The 16579-nt window shown below is 46.0% G+C and overlaps 1 protein-coding gene across 1 annotated transcript; it reads right to left on the bottom strand.

The window, feature by feature from the left end:
- Nucleotides 1-1029: 1029 nt before the first annotated feature.
- Nucleotides 1030-6885, bottom strand: LOC117542969 (interleukin-17 receptor C). The gene is made up of 17 exons (XM_034210866.1): nt 6546-6885; nt 6360-6384; nt 6155-6262; nt 5988-6067; nt 5772-5858; nt 5588-5690; nt 4646-4788; nt 4491-4559; nt 4333-4399; nt 3883-4064; nt 3745-3792; nt 3614-3659; nt 3377-3528; nt 3226-3294; nt 3081-3132; nt 2883-2990; nt 1030-2686 (listed from the first exon to the last, which is right to left on the bottom strand). The coding sequence occupies exons 1-17, from the start codon at nt 6642-6644 to the stop codon at nt 1764-1766; spliced, it is 2361 nt and encodes a 786-aa protein (XP_034066757.1). The 5' UTR covers nt 6645-6885; the 3' UTR covers nt 1030-1763.
- Between the last annotated feature and the right edge of the window lie 9694 nt (nt 6886-16579).

The raw sequence follows: 16579 nt of genomic DNA, 5'->3' as shown, positions 1-16579 counted from the left end.
CCCACCACTGCATGCACAACAAGTTCTCACTGTCTTCAAAATGTAGATTATGAAAAAAATATATATATATATAAAGCCAAAGGCCAATCTGAAGATTTATTGAGGATTAATTATGTGTTGTTTTTGTTATCTTTAAGCATCTAACAGAAACTCCTACAGCGATAGATTGGTAGGAGGTGAAATGGTTCCCCATACTGTACAAATAGTCAACAACAGTCAATCCACATGGTCTGTGTTAAGAACTGAACCTGTCATCTTTTAGTAACAGGGTTAGTACCTTTGCACCAAGTTATGGATGAAGGGGCCATTGTATAAATGTGTTCAGTTTGAGTGCTAACGTTTAATCATTAATCTGTATCAAAGAGAATATGTCAGTTGTCCACTGTTGTAGATTTTAATTTGTATTTTTTCTTATCTGCTGTACGATATGGAGCTCTACCACCTGTGTTAACTCTATGCATCTAGTCCAGTAGCTCAGCAACAATACAATGCAAAGCCATTTTGCATATTGTAAATGCATTTGGCTGATAACGAGATGGCCATAAGCCAAAGGTACACATTACAACGCTGCGGTTCAGCTCTTGATTTTATGTCCGAGAGCTATCGCCAGTTGGAGTGATCCAATCATATATACTTTAAATAACATTTGTTACTCTAAAATAGTTATTCTTTCTTCTATTATGGTTATTTTTGTGCAACTTAACCCAGCTTTGTTACTTTGTGTGATGTACACTTTTTAGCCTTGGATACTTGGTTCAGTATCCACATCAGATCAGAGGACTCACCTGACGTGAACCAAGCTGTGTTGAACTTGTTTTGGCAGTAGTAGGTGTTTTCTAGAGTTGATTTTTCTGAAAATAACCATTAACTTCCTCAGTTCTCCTGTCAAGGAGATGTGTCAGCATCAGAATACCACAGTTTGGCAAATCTTTTGTTCAGTGGATTAAGAAAAAACAGGAACCTTACGAAAAGAGACACTGAATGCTGAAAAAACTAATTTCTGTAATACAAAAGCACTTTTATCAGTTATTTTTTGGCAAAAGTCATTTCTTTCATATATATATATAAATAGCATTTGTATTATCTCCCAGACATAATGTTCCAACGCAAACAGTGTTGAACTAGTACTTCTGCAAGTGGAGTCGAAATGTTTGCTGAATACAGAAGTGCTGTATTCAAATTCAGAGTTTGTTTTCAGAATGTAATGTGTGCACATATTTAATAATAGGTCTCTACTATACTAACAGCAATACCTGTGGTACATGAAAACTGAATTAACTGACAAATGTTGGAGCACACTTCAGTAGATACCCTAAATGTTTCCACCTGTTGCACTCTTTCCAACTGTAACCGCTTTGGCTCAGAAACCTATGCAAATTTGTCAGTTCCTGTATTGTGCATTTGTAAGTGAGGTATATTTTGCAAATATGTTCTTACTGGTAAGCATATTTACATAGAGTAGGTGCTGACTAAAGAAGCATAAAGAGCGTCTGTTAGAGGCAACATGCAGGAGATAGGACGGAGTATTTACCTCATCTTAATATACAAAACAATAGGTCAACAACAACAACAGCAACAACAGCAACAACAGGTCGCATTTAGTAAAGTCAAGTAAAAAGAATGTAAAATAATAAATGTTTGAATGATTGGCACTGGCAGTGGAACACCAATCCTCTGTGTCTCATGTATACCTATCATGTTTCCAGCAGAACAAGAGTCTGTCCACATCAGACATGTGAAACCTGAGATTAAAGTGTCTCTGCTCACCATGGCAACGTGCGGAGAGGCTCGTGCTCTTGTACAGTTCCTGACCTTGCCATGTTGGCTGCAAGTGGCAACTTGAGCCTGCTCTGGGTCTTATCTGAAATTATTTTGAGTGATGACGTGTCACTCGGCCCTTGCGTTTTCTTTCCTTGCGTCTGAGGCAGCAGTGTCTCTAGTCTTTTTGCTAGCTGCCGTGCGAGCCATACTGACTGCACTTTAGCCAGGAGTCTGTGCAAGCAGTTCCACCTCAATTTTCCAGTTCTCTTCTGTCTTTTCATCCCCCCCAGCTCCTGTACAAAGCCCCTGAAATCCTGGGGTAAGCAGAACCGAGGGACACCTCTGAAGGCTTTTGGGATGTCCCTGCTGTGGCAGAGGCCCTGGAAGTAGACAAGGGCCACTCCTTGACTTTTGCACTCCTGCAGCGCCCCCTCTAGGCAGGCCAGAGCAGCCGCAAATACTGGTGCGATCACTGTGGAGGGCTCAGTCTGTGTGTACCAGTCTTTATAATCACACTCTTTTTTAACTGCAGCTTTCTCTCTTTTGCATTTTCCCAGTCTTCCTCCACTTACTTCTTCCACTTCCTCTCTCATGTTTCTTTTACTTCTTGGCATGTTTGCCCTCTCCTCCCTCCACTTCTCATAGGTCTCCGTGGCTTCAGGACTCCAAATAATCAGCACTTTTCCTTGAGCCTCCCGCATGGCTTCCCACTGCCCGTACAGCCAGGGAAGGGGACCCAGATCAGCCACTCCAGTCCCAGGCTCAGTCCCGTTTTTCGTTTGTGAGCTTTGGGCCCACAGAGCCATGTGCACAGAGGCACTTAGCTCCCCCTGCAGGATTGAGGCTAACGCACACACAGCAGAGACGTGGGCCGACTGCTCTGATGAGCACACAAGTAACACTGGTTCCCGAATACACAGCCAACCTAGGGATATGGGAAAAAACAGGGGAGAAAAGGAAGATGTTCTGAATAATTTGTTAATTCAATTTCACATCAGACTGTACATGTACCACAGTTGCCATCAGGTTCCAATCACACAAATAAATCGAGGCAGTACAACAGTATCATTAAAATGATTATACATGCAACCAATCAAAGGCACAGAGGGAATTGAACCAACCTGCTGCTCCACTTTTGTTGAGACGGTGGATAAACATTCCCAGTAAAGCAACAATAACCACGGATACCAAAGCTGCCACAGCATACATGCCACATCTGTCAGGCGAGTCTGTAGAAATAGAAAATGACATTTATTTACTTTACAAAAGTACACATAGCAGTGCATTTGTGCTCATGTGTGCATCTTGAGTACACTCACAGTCCGGGCACATAATTCTTCTTCCAAGTAGAGCAGGATGTGACTGCCACACCTGCAGAAAAAGCTAATTGTTAGAGGGAGATGAGAGAGAAAGGTCACGCAGCATGTCAAGAAAGACCTTAACCGTGCATGCACATGATTTTACCTGCACACATGGCTTCTCAGCAAGGAAGAGAAGAGGCACATGTATCCTTGTTTTAGTTTTATACGCTTCCTGTAAGATAGATAAGAAGAGTCAGATATTTACTTAAATTAACATTAATATACCATCTTTCTCACAATGTACGTATGCTTACAATTGTCACTGAGTGGACATGCCCCATTGGTGCACACTCCCTCTCATTAAGGACACAGAGTTGAGCGGAAAAGCTTGCAGGAGCTAAAGAGGTGATAAACAAAACCACACTCTGCCTGCCTGGTCCCATATACACCTCCCATGAAGACATACCTGTAAAGGACAAGGAGAGGGAAACAGACAGTTCAAATACAATGATCAGCTATAAGCAACATGTTTGTTTTCCTGTTTGACTCACCAGCCTCGAAGCGGCAATAGATTTCTTGACTGCCTTGTAGGGACAACTGCACAAACACAAACAAATATGTGAATCTACATCTAAAAGGTAGGCAACTGAACATAGGTTAATGCAATTTGGCTAAATCTCACCTGCAGACACATCTGAGGGTGTTTGTCCACTGCAGATGTGCTGTATATCTGTTGGGGAGACACAGTGTTTCTTTGAAGCTTTATTTAATTCAATCAGGAATGTATTACTAATACCAACAGCAGTCAAGCCAAACATACCAGGTTTTGCCCAACTTTCCTATCCTCCAGTGTGGAGTTGAGCACAGGAGTGCAGAGTTTTTCATTTTGCCTCCAGCAGAGGGAGGCAGAGATGTTCAGGTCACTGGCAGGACACTTGGAGCTCCAATTCAAACTTGACTCGTACAGTGAGACCTCAGAGGAGAGCCAAACATCCCTGACATCTATACAAACAATGTGGACACAGATGTTTATGACTTTATGACTCCAAGTGGCCTGACTGGTTTATCCAATGATGCGATCGTGGATATTAATGTACGAACATATATATAAAAGAAAACGGTATCAAAGTAAACAGTATCAAACTAATATATGAAAGAATAACAAAGTCATTTTTGTGAGTTAATCAATAACAAAACAATGGTACAAATAAAATTCCCTTATGGATGTTTTTGGTTAAATCTGACTGACGTGAATCATCGTCACACTCACCTGTGTGGCTCTTATTCTGAAATGGGCACTTTTTATGACGCCGGGCATCCGTATGTGTGTAAAAGACCTGTTAACACAGACAATGTACAGGTATGAAAAACAGACTTATTTGGCTAAGTAATAACTTTGCATGTATGAACACATGGAGCTGAAAATACCTGCACACACATACAAGGCAGCAGGTAAGGGAAGTTAAGAAGACCTGATCGAGACTGGGATGGATCAATCTTAAAGGGAAAAAAAAATGCTTACTTTCTTTAGTGTGTAGAAACAAAATAACACACATGCAGATAAATGTGCCTCTGATACTCACAGTGATTGGGCTGGAGAGAGAGTCCATACAATTTCCATTTTTTTGGTAACACCATCTAGCTTTGACTTTGCCTCCAGGCTCCACCGTCACCAAGATGGATTTAGACGACTGGTTCAAAGACAGATCAAAGTCTGGGATGGGATCTAAGTCACACAGAAATAAATAATATACAGGATGTAATCATCAGTGTCGACAAGGAAAAACATTTAGACGTGTGATGCACTGAAGGAAAAACGATGACATTTGAAAAAAGCAAATGCAGACGATTCGGTTCCTCATAGAAGAAGGGGTATGCAAATCTAATACAGTAATCGTGATACATGTTTGCCCGCATCTGCGTGAATATTATCAGGTTAACTGTGGTTTACACCATCATAATAGGAAACAAGATAATACATTTTGCCAACAATAAATGAAATGCCTTCAGTCGAGTTCACATTCTTGTAAAATCTATACCAAAAAGAGTTTGAGCTGTTGCTGGTGGTGACCAAAGACACTTCTTCAGACACTTTATTTATTGTTTGTTTTACTTTTAATTGATCACCTGTCGGAGAAAGAATGTGTCACACCCAACTCATTTCCTTTGAGGTTGAACGAGGGAGAGTTTATTGACAAAAGCAAACAAAGATCAATTGTAGCAGAAAGAAAAGAAAAACAAATAAAAATTGTTGAAAATTGAGATAAAAAAAATTAAACGCCCAAATTGCTTAATAATATATAATCGTTAGGATAAAGAAAGCGATAATATGGCATTCAAAGCAAATCAAGACCACTAGAACAATGTGGTTGGATGGGAAATAGGATGACATTCAACATTTATATTGCCCTCAGGAAATAAATGGGGGATCTTTGCCGGTGCAGTGATACAAAATAGATGTCCAGGTCTCAGTAGATTTGAATCTTAATTGTTGAACTAAAAGAGATAAATCCTTATTACATTACCTGGTATTGTGTAGCTGACACTGCAGCTGGTTGATGATGTTTTGTATGACACAGTAACAACACTATTTGCTGAATCTAGGACACAATTATATACCAGTTCCCACTAAAAAAGATAACAAACACCATCATCATCAGAATTGCATTCACAACGACATGTGTGAGTATACTTGAAAATGAATCTTACCAGATCAAATTGGGCTTTGCTGTGTGGCTGTGAGACACTTTCACACTTGACTTTTTTTTCATGCGGTTTCCTTTGCTTTTTTTTGCACTATGTAAGAAAGATAGAAAAAGAGACATGTTACCTTTGTGTTCTCCCTTCTTGAACAACTGTAAACGGTGGGCTCATATTGACATATTACATGTGTGCAGAGTTTGGGGCAGGTGTAAAATATCCAACCTTTGTCCCTTTTTTTATAGGCCTGATTATTTCCTCAGATGATGAACGACGAATTTCAATTGTCGAGGCATTACAAAGGTCTGGAAGAAAACAGCTTCAGAGATCTTAAAATGTAAAGCAATTGAGATAACAAAATGGACTTTGCATCTATGGTTAGACCCCCTTACCATCAGTCTTTATCCAGACATGAACAATGACACATCCAGAGTTACCCCCCTCAGAATCATTGGACATGGCTGGGGTCAGTTTCACAGGGCAGTGTCCCACAACATGATCTGTCCAGACAAGAGAAGAGCATTAGTACAGCAAGAGACCCTGTGGCTGCTGACACTGATGCTTTTATTGGGATGAGACTCTGATAATAAAACGTACCATGTTCATATCCTCCTTGATATTCCTGCATGTAAATTAGGGACAAGAGAAATACATAATTGCCAAAACTGCTTAGGGATTCACCCTTTCACCAACACTGCATTTAACTTTATCATGAAAAGAAGATTCATGCCCTTCACTTCATATGTAAAAAATAATGAAATAGTAATTTGTTATTAAACTCACCCGACATGTTATGTTGGCACAGTCCAGCGGCAGTGCAGCCACTACGACGGATATAAGAGCCAGTGCGGTGGTGAAGCGACTCTTAAACATACCGCACATTTAAAGTAGGAAATGTTCGCATATTTTGTAAGTAATAAGTCACAATGTTGTGTCGTCACAAAGCTGTAGTTTTCCCGCTGGTTGGTCCATGTGTCAGGTTTCTGCTAGTGATCTGTGTCACAAGGAGCACACTGCTGTATTCAGGTCCTGCCAAGAAAGACGTAAATCTTGAGGACGTTAAAAAAAACATTTTGCATAAATATGGTCGTGGCCTCAGTTCCGCCTCACTATCAAGTCTCAGGAGGCGAAACCAAGCCCACTTTTACCTTACTGAGGACCCAGCAGGAAACCTGAGGAACCTGTATTGTCTGTTACTGTATGATTCTCTCTTTCTGTAAGATGAGCCCCCAACACACCTTTACCCAGTGGCGAACCGTGTCTATCACAACTGGACCTTCTGTAGACACACACACCCCCCGTTATTCTCAGTGACAGGAAGGCAAACTGCAGTTATTACACTTCGCGTTTTGAAATATGTGTAACTCTGTTAATATAAAACCCACACTGCTCAAACTTCGTTACTTTTCCTAAAATTGTTTATTTTTTACATTAACATAAAATACATCTCACGTACCCCCTGCAGTACTCCAACGTACCCCTAGGGGTCCGCGTACCCCCATTTGAGAACCACTGTTCTAGAGTACCCTGGAACCGAGGGGAACTCTGAAAGAATACGCCCATTGGCTACAAATCAATATATGATTGGTTGATCAAACTGTCAGTCCAAACGTACGCTCTCATTCAGTGCAACGGCCAGGGATGTATAATAAGAACTGGATACAGCGTGGGAGGCGGGGCCTCATTCATTCCTATGAGAGCTGGGCTGCTTCTCAGGTCGATTAATTGAAATCCTTGCTTCCCTCACTTGCGTCGTTTCCCTGCGTTTAGTCCCTCCCACCAGGGAAGCATGAAGGGACGCAAGGAAACCACGAGAAGCAGGGAAATTAGTTTTAAGAGCAATGGGACGTCCTTTCCTCCGGAGCGTCACGTGAAGCGACGTCCGTTTGTGATGACGCTGCACAGCTGATCGTCTGACAGCAGCTCTGTCCCCGTTATTCCACACAAACCCCCCCGCCTCTGTTAGTACACATTTACTGACACAAACATTTGTATCATCTGTTGTAGACCCCAATAAATAAAATAAAATAAGAACTAATTCTCAAAAAAGATAAACGCCATTCTTAAAATGTATAAACGAACAATAGTTTGATTAATATTGATTAGAGTGCACAATAGAAATAAAATAATTGAGAGAAGAAAAGGAGATATGTTATCTATCAAAACCCAGTTGGATTAACATTCATTGGATTGCACACTTTGTGTGTTTGTGTGGATATGTAGCATATTAACATTTTAATAGCACTTAATGACTGACTGAATGGAAATGACAATAAATGAAAATGTAAAACGAAAAAAGCGATCATGAAAATGTTTCCAAAAAATGAATTAAATGATTTTTGACCACTTTGTTGTTCAGATATATCACATATTTGTAACTAAATGATACATGAATTGAAACAAAACACGGTATAAACTGAGGAGTGACTCCCGTGAGGTTCATGTATTTTCTTCACTCTGCTCAGTGCTCTCATGTCAAGAAGCATCAGATCAGTGCATGCACTGCCTCGTCCAATCAGTGAGCGATACACAGTAAGGGGGCGGGGTGAGTATCTGAGGATTTCATCGGAGGATGGTCTAGTGGTTCCTCGGTTATCGCTCCTCCATGATCGCTCCTCGCTCCTCGGTCCTCCGGCAGAAATAAGAGCCATGGGACGGTACTCAAGATGGCGCAGGCAAATCAACTTCCGGTGAGACCGAGGACCGAGGAGCGAGGAAATGAAAATAGTCGACCTGAGAAGCAGCCCAGGGCTGCTTCTCAGGTCGATTAAATGAAATCCTTGCTTCCCTCACTTGCGTCGTTTCCCTGCGTTTAGTCCCTCCCACCAGGGAAGCATGGAGGGACGAAAGGAAACCACGAGAAGCAGGGAAATGAGTTTTAAGAGCAATGGGACGTCCTTTCCTCCGGAGCGTCACGTGAAGCGACGTCCGTTTGTGATGACGCTGCACAGCTGTTCGTCTGGCAGCAGCCAGCTCTGTACCCGTTATTTCCACAAACACCCCCGCCTCTGTTAGTACACATTTACTGACACACACATTAGTATCATCTGTTGTAGATCCACATACATGAAATAAAATAAGAAGTCATTCTCAAAAAAGATAAACGCCATTCTTAAAATGTATAAACGAACAATAGTTAGATTAATATTGATTAGAGTGCACAATAGAAATAAAATAATTGAGAGAAGAAAAAGAGATATGTTATCTATCAAAACCCAGTTAGATTAACATTCATTGGATTGCACACTTTGTGTGTTTGTGTGGATATGTAGCACATTAACATTGTAATAGCACTTAATGACTGACTGAATGGAAATGACAATAAATGAAACTGTAAAACGAAAAAAGCGATCCTGAAAATGTTTCCAATAATGATTTTTGACCACTTTTGTTCAGATCACATATTTGTAACTAAATGATACATTAATTGAAACAAAACACGGTATAAACTGAGGAGTGAGTCCCGTGAGGTTCATGTATTTTCTTCACTCCGCTGGGGTATTGCTCTCATGTCAAGAAGCATCAGATCAGTGCATGCACTGCCTCGTCCAATCAGTGAGCGATGCACAGTAAGGGGGCGGGGTGAGTATCTGATGATTTCATCGGAGGATGGTCTGGTGGTTCCTCGGTTATCGCTCCTCCATTATCGCTCCTCGCTCCTCGATCCTCGGTCCTCCGGCAGAAATAAGAGCCATGGGACGGTACTCAAGATGGCGCAGGCAAATCAACTTCCGGTGAGACCGAGGACCGAGGAGCGAGGAAATGAAAATAGTCGACCTGAGAAGCAGCCCAGGGCATTCTATCAAGGATGTAGAATACCTTGGTTGAAGGATATTCTACCCAGAGACCCAGAACAAGATCTGATTGGTTGCTTTGTTTTCTAACACAAAACCACTGAAATGCGTAGTGCATGGTCCGAGAAGGACAAACAAATCAACGTAACACTAATATTACATATCAACAACACAGATACGATTCTCATTTATTCATTTTATATACATTTTATTTATATAATTAAATCGATTTTTTGTTTGTTTTATCTGAGTGTTCCAGGGTATTCTCTGAATACCTTGAAGGCCCTGACGGTTCGCCACTGCCTTTACCTGATGCCAGGAAGTGATGGTTAAGAGCCCTTATGATCTGTCTCTCACCCACACCCACACAAACCAAACGGCAGAATCCCCCTGCAGACCTTAAAGTAATAATAGTATACAATACCCCTCATACACTCCTACCTTCATTTATGCACAATGCCTAAAATAAGTGTCAAGAATCCATACCAAAATATATTTTTTATAGAGAATGTATGTTTGTATATACTTTAAGCATCACTGGTCAGAGGTGGCAAGTAACTAAGTACATTTACTCAAGTACTGTAGGCCTACTTATGTACATTTTTAGATATTTCATGACACTACATTTCAAAGGTAGGCTATATCGTGTACATTTACATATATTTTGTACCATTAGTAACTTTACATATTTGGATTAATGATGTGAAATATAAACAACCCTTAAAATCAGACTTTAGTTACTGGAGTAAATTCACAAGCTACCTGCAGTATTCAAAGTAATTAAAACTAGCCGCACCTTTACCAGCTTTGATTAAAACACTAGTGCATCAATAATTATAATCAAAACATATAATTATTCTGGAATTTACCAATGTGCATAATAAGTACTTTTACTCTCTAAGTATAGTTCTATTTCATACCTACTGACCGCCAGAGGCGGTGCTTTAGCACTGGATATCTTCTGTCTCGCGCATGCGTAGGTCGAATATTTATATCAACAAAGTCACGTGTGACCTCGTACGACCCGGAAGGCATAAGTTCCGGTGCCGTCGACGAGTTCAGTCCTTTTCATCTTCTCGCAGCGTAGGTTACTACTTTATGAGTAGAAGCCAAAGCTAGCTTACTGAACAATTAAGATCCTAGCTCATCGCTATCTGTAGCCTTGTGATCGTTAGATCGGAGCTGCGGGCTAGAAAGACGCTCGCCCTCCAAAGGCTGCGACGAGCTAGCTGTCCGTCCTCCCAAGGGAGGGGACCGCGGTGTTCACCGCTCGGATCTTAGGAGCTCCGGATCGGTAAAGAGCGGACGCTCCTGCACGTCAGCCGGCGCTACCGGTTTTGCTGTTTGTGCTATATATTCTCAAACTAATGAGATAATTGTATACAATTAGCCGAGGGCTCTCGCTAATTGTCACTGCGCAGTTAGCTGAGCGCTTTCGTTCAAGCTAAACTGTTACTACACTAGTGAAAAGAGTGTATCCGCACCTCTTTTCACTACAAACATTTGGTTACTTACCTGATTCTATCGTCCAGTTAGCTGAGTGCTAGCCGTTCAAGCTAACTGTTACTGCACTAGTGAAGCGAGCGTTTCCGCCCTCTTCTCACTACAAACATTTGATTCTATCGTCCAGTTAGCTGAGCGCTTTCGTTCAAGCTAGACTGTTACTGCACTAGTGAAAGGAGCGTCTCCGCACCTTCTCTCACTACATACATTGGTTTCTTATCTGATTCTATCGTCCATTTAGCTGAGTGCTAGCCCGTTCAAGCTAACTGTTACTACACTAGGTGAAGAGGGCGTCTCCGCCCTCCTCTCACTACAGACATTTAATTCCTTACCTGTATATCGTCCAGTTAGTTTGAGTGCTCCCGTTCAAGCTAACTGTTACGGCGCTAGTGAAAGAGTGTCTTCGCCCTTCCACGGCGCACAATTGGTTCCTGTGCCATCCTCCAGTTAGCCGAGTGCTCTGGCTCATAGCTAACTTACTACAGCGTTAGTGAAGAGAGTGTTTCCGCTCCCCTCTCCTTGCACACAGTTGGTTTCTGTTCCATCCTCCAGTTAGCTGAGTGCTCTTGCTCAAAGCTAACTCGCTACAGCGCTAGTGAAGAGAGTGTTTCCGCTCCCCTCTCCCTGCACACAGTTGGGTTCTGTTGTATCCTCCAGTTAGCTGAGTGCTCTCGCTCAAAGCTAACTCGCTACGGCGCTAGGGAGAGAGTATTCCCGCTCTCCTCCCACAGCATACATACCACTAACTGACCACACACTTGTTCGCACCCCAGTTAGCAGAGTGCGTACGCTCACGCTAACTACTTTGTGCTCACTCCCCTCCATTGTGGAGTTTGTTTCCTGGCCAGTTATTTACAGTCAGCTGAGTGCTTCCCCTAAGAGTGGCGCTATGTTTAACGGCTGTAACACCTGTATGGCTTCTCTGCAACCAGAGGATGGCCATGAGCTTTGCCCCTCTTGTCTTGGCCTCGAGCATCTGAGGGAGGGCCTTTCGGAGGACTCGTGCATGAATTGTACCATCATGCCTCGTGCGGTAAGAGCTGCTAGACTAGCCAGGGTTGAACTACTGACTGAGGGTGGCCTTCCCCCTGCACAGTCGACTACATCCCAACCTACCCGTCCTAGGCGTCGGGCAGCAGAGGCTGCAGGTGCCCCGCCCAAGAAAAGGACTAAGCCTGATAGGCTGTCCTCTAGGGTGGACCGACTCACTAATGAGGTTGCCCAGATTAAGTCAATCCTCTTGGCTCTCCATTCTGGTGTCCGTACAGAGCACGCCGCTGCACCCAGTCCACCCAGCCCACCCATGCCTGAACTGATTCCAGAGGACGATGTGTTCTCATTGGCAGCTTCAGCCACTCAATTTAATGAGTATGAAGGAGAGGGCCCGTCCCAGGCTTCTGGGCCTGGCTCCTGTACCTCAGATCATGCATCCTCGGGGGGGGCGGATGTCGGCTCCATGAGTACCGTCATCCGCATGGCACTGGCTCGCCAGCAGTTGGAGGTACAGCAGCCCGAAACAGTGCCTAGCAGTGCGTTCTTCAGGCGCACTTTGGCACCCGCCACCCTTGCAGTTCCTCCCTCTTGTGAGTATCTGAGGGAGTTACATGCATGCTGGAGGGACACTAAGACTTTTTCCCGTCTTACGTCCGATGGCCGTCTGAGGTCGGAGGCCAGGTGCCCTCGACCCCAATGTCGGGTCACTGATGACCTGCTCACTAAGGCTTACGATACAGCGGCACGCATGGGCCGTATAGGCAATTCCCTCTCTCACCTCATGCTCGCCCTCTCAGCTTCCCTGCAGCAGGAGGCTCTTAGCGCTTCTGCTACCAGCCTCAGTGACGCCTCATTACAGGCGTTTGCTCTGATGTCAAGAGAGCTTGGGCGCCTGATGTCCACTCTCGTCCAGACTCGTCGCCAGGTTTGGCTGGCACAGTCACCTTTATCAGAGGCATGTAGGAGGACTCTCCTTGCTGTCCCAGTGGAGCCCGGGGAACTGTTCGGTTCAGCTGCCATACAGGTGCTTGAACGGACTGTCCAAGCTAGTCAGACCAGGCAACAGTTCTCAGCTCTTCGCAGAGACATGCCCCCCCCCGGTAGGCCGAGAGGCTCCGCATCTGCCTTCCGAGGCCGCTCCCGTCCACCAGCTCACCCCGGTACCCGCCAGGGACCTCGGTATCCCACGAGGGGGCCGGCCCGCTACAGTCCTGTTAACTCGCCACCAAGGCAGCCTCGGTATCCGGTGCCTAACCATCGCCCCCCCAGAGCCTCCAGAGGCCGGGGGGCAAGGTGTTGAGGGTCTGGGGCCGGCTGTCGGTTATTTCTCCCAGCAGCAGCTCAACTACTGGGTAGCTCAAGCTTCAGACCCCTGGGTGGTTTCCACCTTAACCCAAGGGTACAAGCTTCAGTTCCGACGCCGACCCCCAGCCTTCAGCCGGGTCAAAATGACCACCATAAGCGACCCGGCAAAAGAAATCGCCCTAAACCAGGAGCTGTCAGTCCTCCTTGCCAAAGGAGCAATCGAGCCTGTAGACCCCATCTCAAAGCCTTTCTTTGAGATGGCCATCTCAAAGCCTTTCTTCCTTACCAGGAAGTAGGTCGAGTAGGGCTTCTACTCGACCTACTTCCTGGTAAGGAAGAAAGGCGGTGGACTTCGCCCAATCCTAGATCTAAGGGGACTCAACAAGTTCCTAAAGATCTTACCTTTCCATATGCTGAGCACAGCGGACGTTCTTCGTACCGTTGCCAGGGGGGAATGGTTCACGTCCATCGATTTAAAGGACGCTTATTTTCATGTGCCTATTGTACCTCATCACAGGCAGTTTCTTCGCTTTGCCTTCAGAGGCCGTCATTTTCAGTTCAGGGTGCTCCCATTCGGACTCTCCCTCTCCCCAAGGGTGTTCACCAGGTGTGTCGCGGCAGCCCTATCACCACTGCAGTCTCAGGGTATGAAGATTCTGCCATACTTAGACGACTGGCTAATCTGTGCACCGTCCCGGTTGCAGTCAACCCAGGACACGGCTCTCCGTCTCTCTCATGTCACCCGGCTAGGCCTCAAGGTGAACATGGAGAAGAGTTATCTGAACCCCTCTCAGAGCCTAACCTTCATTGGGGTGGCTCTGGACACAGTCACTATGCGGGCCTGTCCATCTGCTCAGCGCCTGGACAACATTCTCCAGCTTCTTCCCCTCTTCAAAAGGGGCAGGTCTCTGGCATTTATCCGGTTTCTCCGCCTCTTGGGCATGCTGACAGCTGCCTCAACTGTCATTCCCTTGGGCTTGTTATCACTGCGCCCCCTGCAGAGATGGCTGAACGGCCTCCACTTAGACCTCAAGTTGCACAGGCACAAAAGAATCAGGGTGTCACAACAGTGCCTCTCCACTCTATCCCCATGGAGGGAGAGGTCATATATGTCGAGGGGCGTGGCCATGGTCTCCGTCCCTTTCCGCAGAGAGACCGTTACGACGGATGCCAGCCTCTCGGGATGGGGTGCGGTGTGGCAAAACAGGACAGCCCGGGGGGGGCAGTGGTCTGTTCTGAACGGCACGGAATACATCAATGTGCTAGAGCTACGAGCTGTGCACCTAGCACTCAGGCACTTCCTGCCATACCTAAGGGGGAGGCATGTGCTTGTCCGCTCGGACAACACTACAGCGGTGTACCATATAAACCACCAAGGGGGCACCAAATCTGCACGCTTGCTAGAGGTGTCCCAGACTCTCCTGACCTGGGCAGCTCCTTGCCTGGCCAGCCTACGGGCAATGTATCTGTCCGGAGAGCAGAACCAAGTCGCAGACTTCCTCTCCCGTCACAAGCCCCCACCAGGGGAGTGGTGGCTTCATCCAGAGGTGGTGGCCAACATCTGGGGTCTCTTCGGCAGGGCAGAGGTAGATCTCTTTGCCTCGAAGATGTCGACCCACTGCCTCCTGTGGTTCTCCTTGAGCGAGAAAACCAGCCCCTTGGGTCAGGACGCCCTGGCTCATTCATGGCCAGGGTGTCTTCTCTATGCCTATCCACCCCTCCCTCTGATCCTACCAACACTCCTCAGAGTGCTTCATCAGGGCCACAGGCTTCTTTTGGTGGCCCCCTTCTGGCCAGCCAGGACTTGGTTCTCCCTGCTGCACAGACTCTGTTGCGGGACACCTTGGCGTCTCCCCAACAGGAAGGACCTCTTGTCTCAGCTGGAGGGTCAAATATGGCACCCCGATCCCTGCCGCCTCCAGCTGTGGGTCTGGCCACTGGAGGGCCCGACCCACTGCTGAGCGACTGCATAGAGCCTGTCAGGAGGACTATTCTCAATGCGAGGGCACCATCTACTCGTAGACAGTACGAAAACAGGTGGAAACTGTTCTCTGACTGGTGCCAAGGGCGAAATGAGGACCCAGTACATTGCTCGGTGCCTACTATCCTTGAGTTCCTACAGTCCCTCCTGGATGACGGCCGGTGTCCCGCTACCGTCAGGGTGTATGTGGCTGCTATATCAGCCCAACATGCAAAGGTTGACAACAGTACAGTGGGGAGCCATAGACTGGTATCCCTCTTTTTAAGGGGAGCACTGAGACTTCGCCCCCCGAACATCCCAAGGGCCCCTTCATGGGATCTGCCCTTGGTGCTGGATGCCCTATGTTCGCCTCCCTTTGAACCCTTGTTAGAGGCAGAACTGAGGTGGCTCTCAGCCAAGACTGCTTTTCTTCTTGCCATCACCTCAGCAAAGCGGGTAAGCGAGCTTCATGCCTTGTCTGTAAACAGCTCGTGTCTGAGGTGGAACTCAGATGGCTCAGGTGTCACCTTATGACCGAACATAGCGTTCCTCCCTAAGGTGCTGACACGCTCTCACTTTAATCGGCCTATCCAGCTGGCAGGGTTTGACCCCCCATCAGGAGAAGGGGAAGAGAGGTCAAGACTCCTATGCCCGGTGAGGGCCCTTAGAGCTTATGTCCAGACTACCGCAGGCATGCGTCAGTCTGACCAGCTCTTTTTATGTTACGGTGGTCCTAGAAAGGGCCATGCGCTCTCAAAACAGCGCTTGTCCCACTGGATCGTGGACGTCATTGCCCAGGCATACAGGGCGAATGACCGTCCCTTGCCACCCAGAGTAAAGTGCCACTCTACCAGGAGTGTCTCCACGTCATGTGCGACCTTGAGAGGTGTGCCCCTGGAGGACATATGTGCTGCGGCCACATGGGCATCTCCGAGCACATTCGCCAGATTCTACAGGGTGAATGTTGCCGCCCCTCACCCGCTGGGTGTGGTCCTCCTGCAGAGTCCGCCTAGACCATCCTTATAAGGTGAGTATTCAGACTTCCTCGTGACTCTGTTGGTATAGGTCATCCAGTGCTAAAGCACCGCCTCTGGCGGTCAGTAGGTATGAAATAGAACGATAGTTACGTATGTAACTACGGTTCTATGAATACTGGATGACCGCCAGAGTTCTTGGTCACTCGGAATTTCGTGTTTCTGCGAGAAGATTCCATAGGACTGAACTCGTCGACGGCACCGGAACGTATGCCTTCCGGGTCGTAC

The sequence above is a fragment of the Gymnodraco acuticeps genome, unplaced genomic scaffold (assembly GCF_902827175.1).
Source record: "Gymnodraco acuticeps unplaced genomic scaffold, fGymAcu1.1, whole genome shotgun sequence".
In the NCBI taxonomy this organism is placed as follows: Eukaryota; Metazoa; Chordata; class Actinopteri; order Perciformes; family Bathydraconidae; genus Gymnodraco; species Gymnodraco acuticeps.
This window is presented reverse-complemented; position numbering and strand designations above follow the sequence as displayed.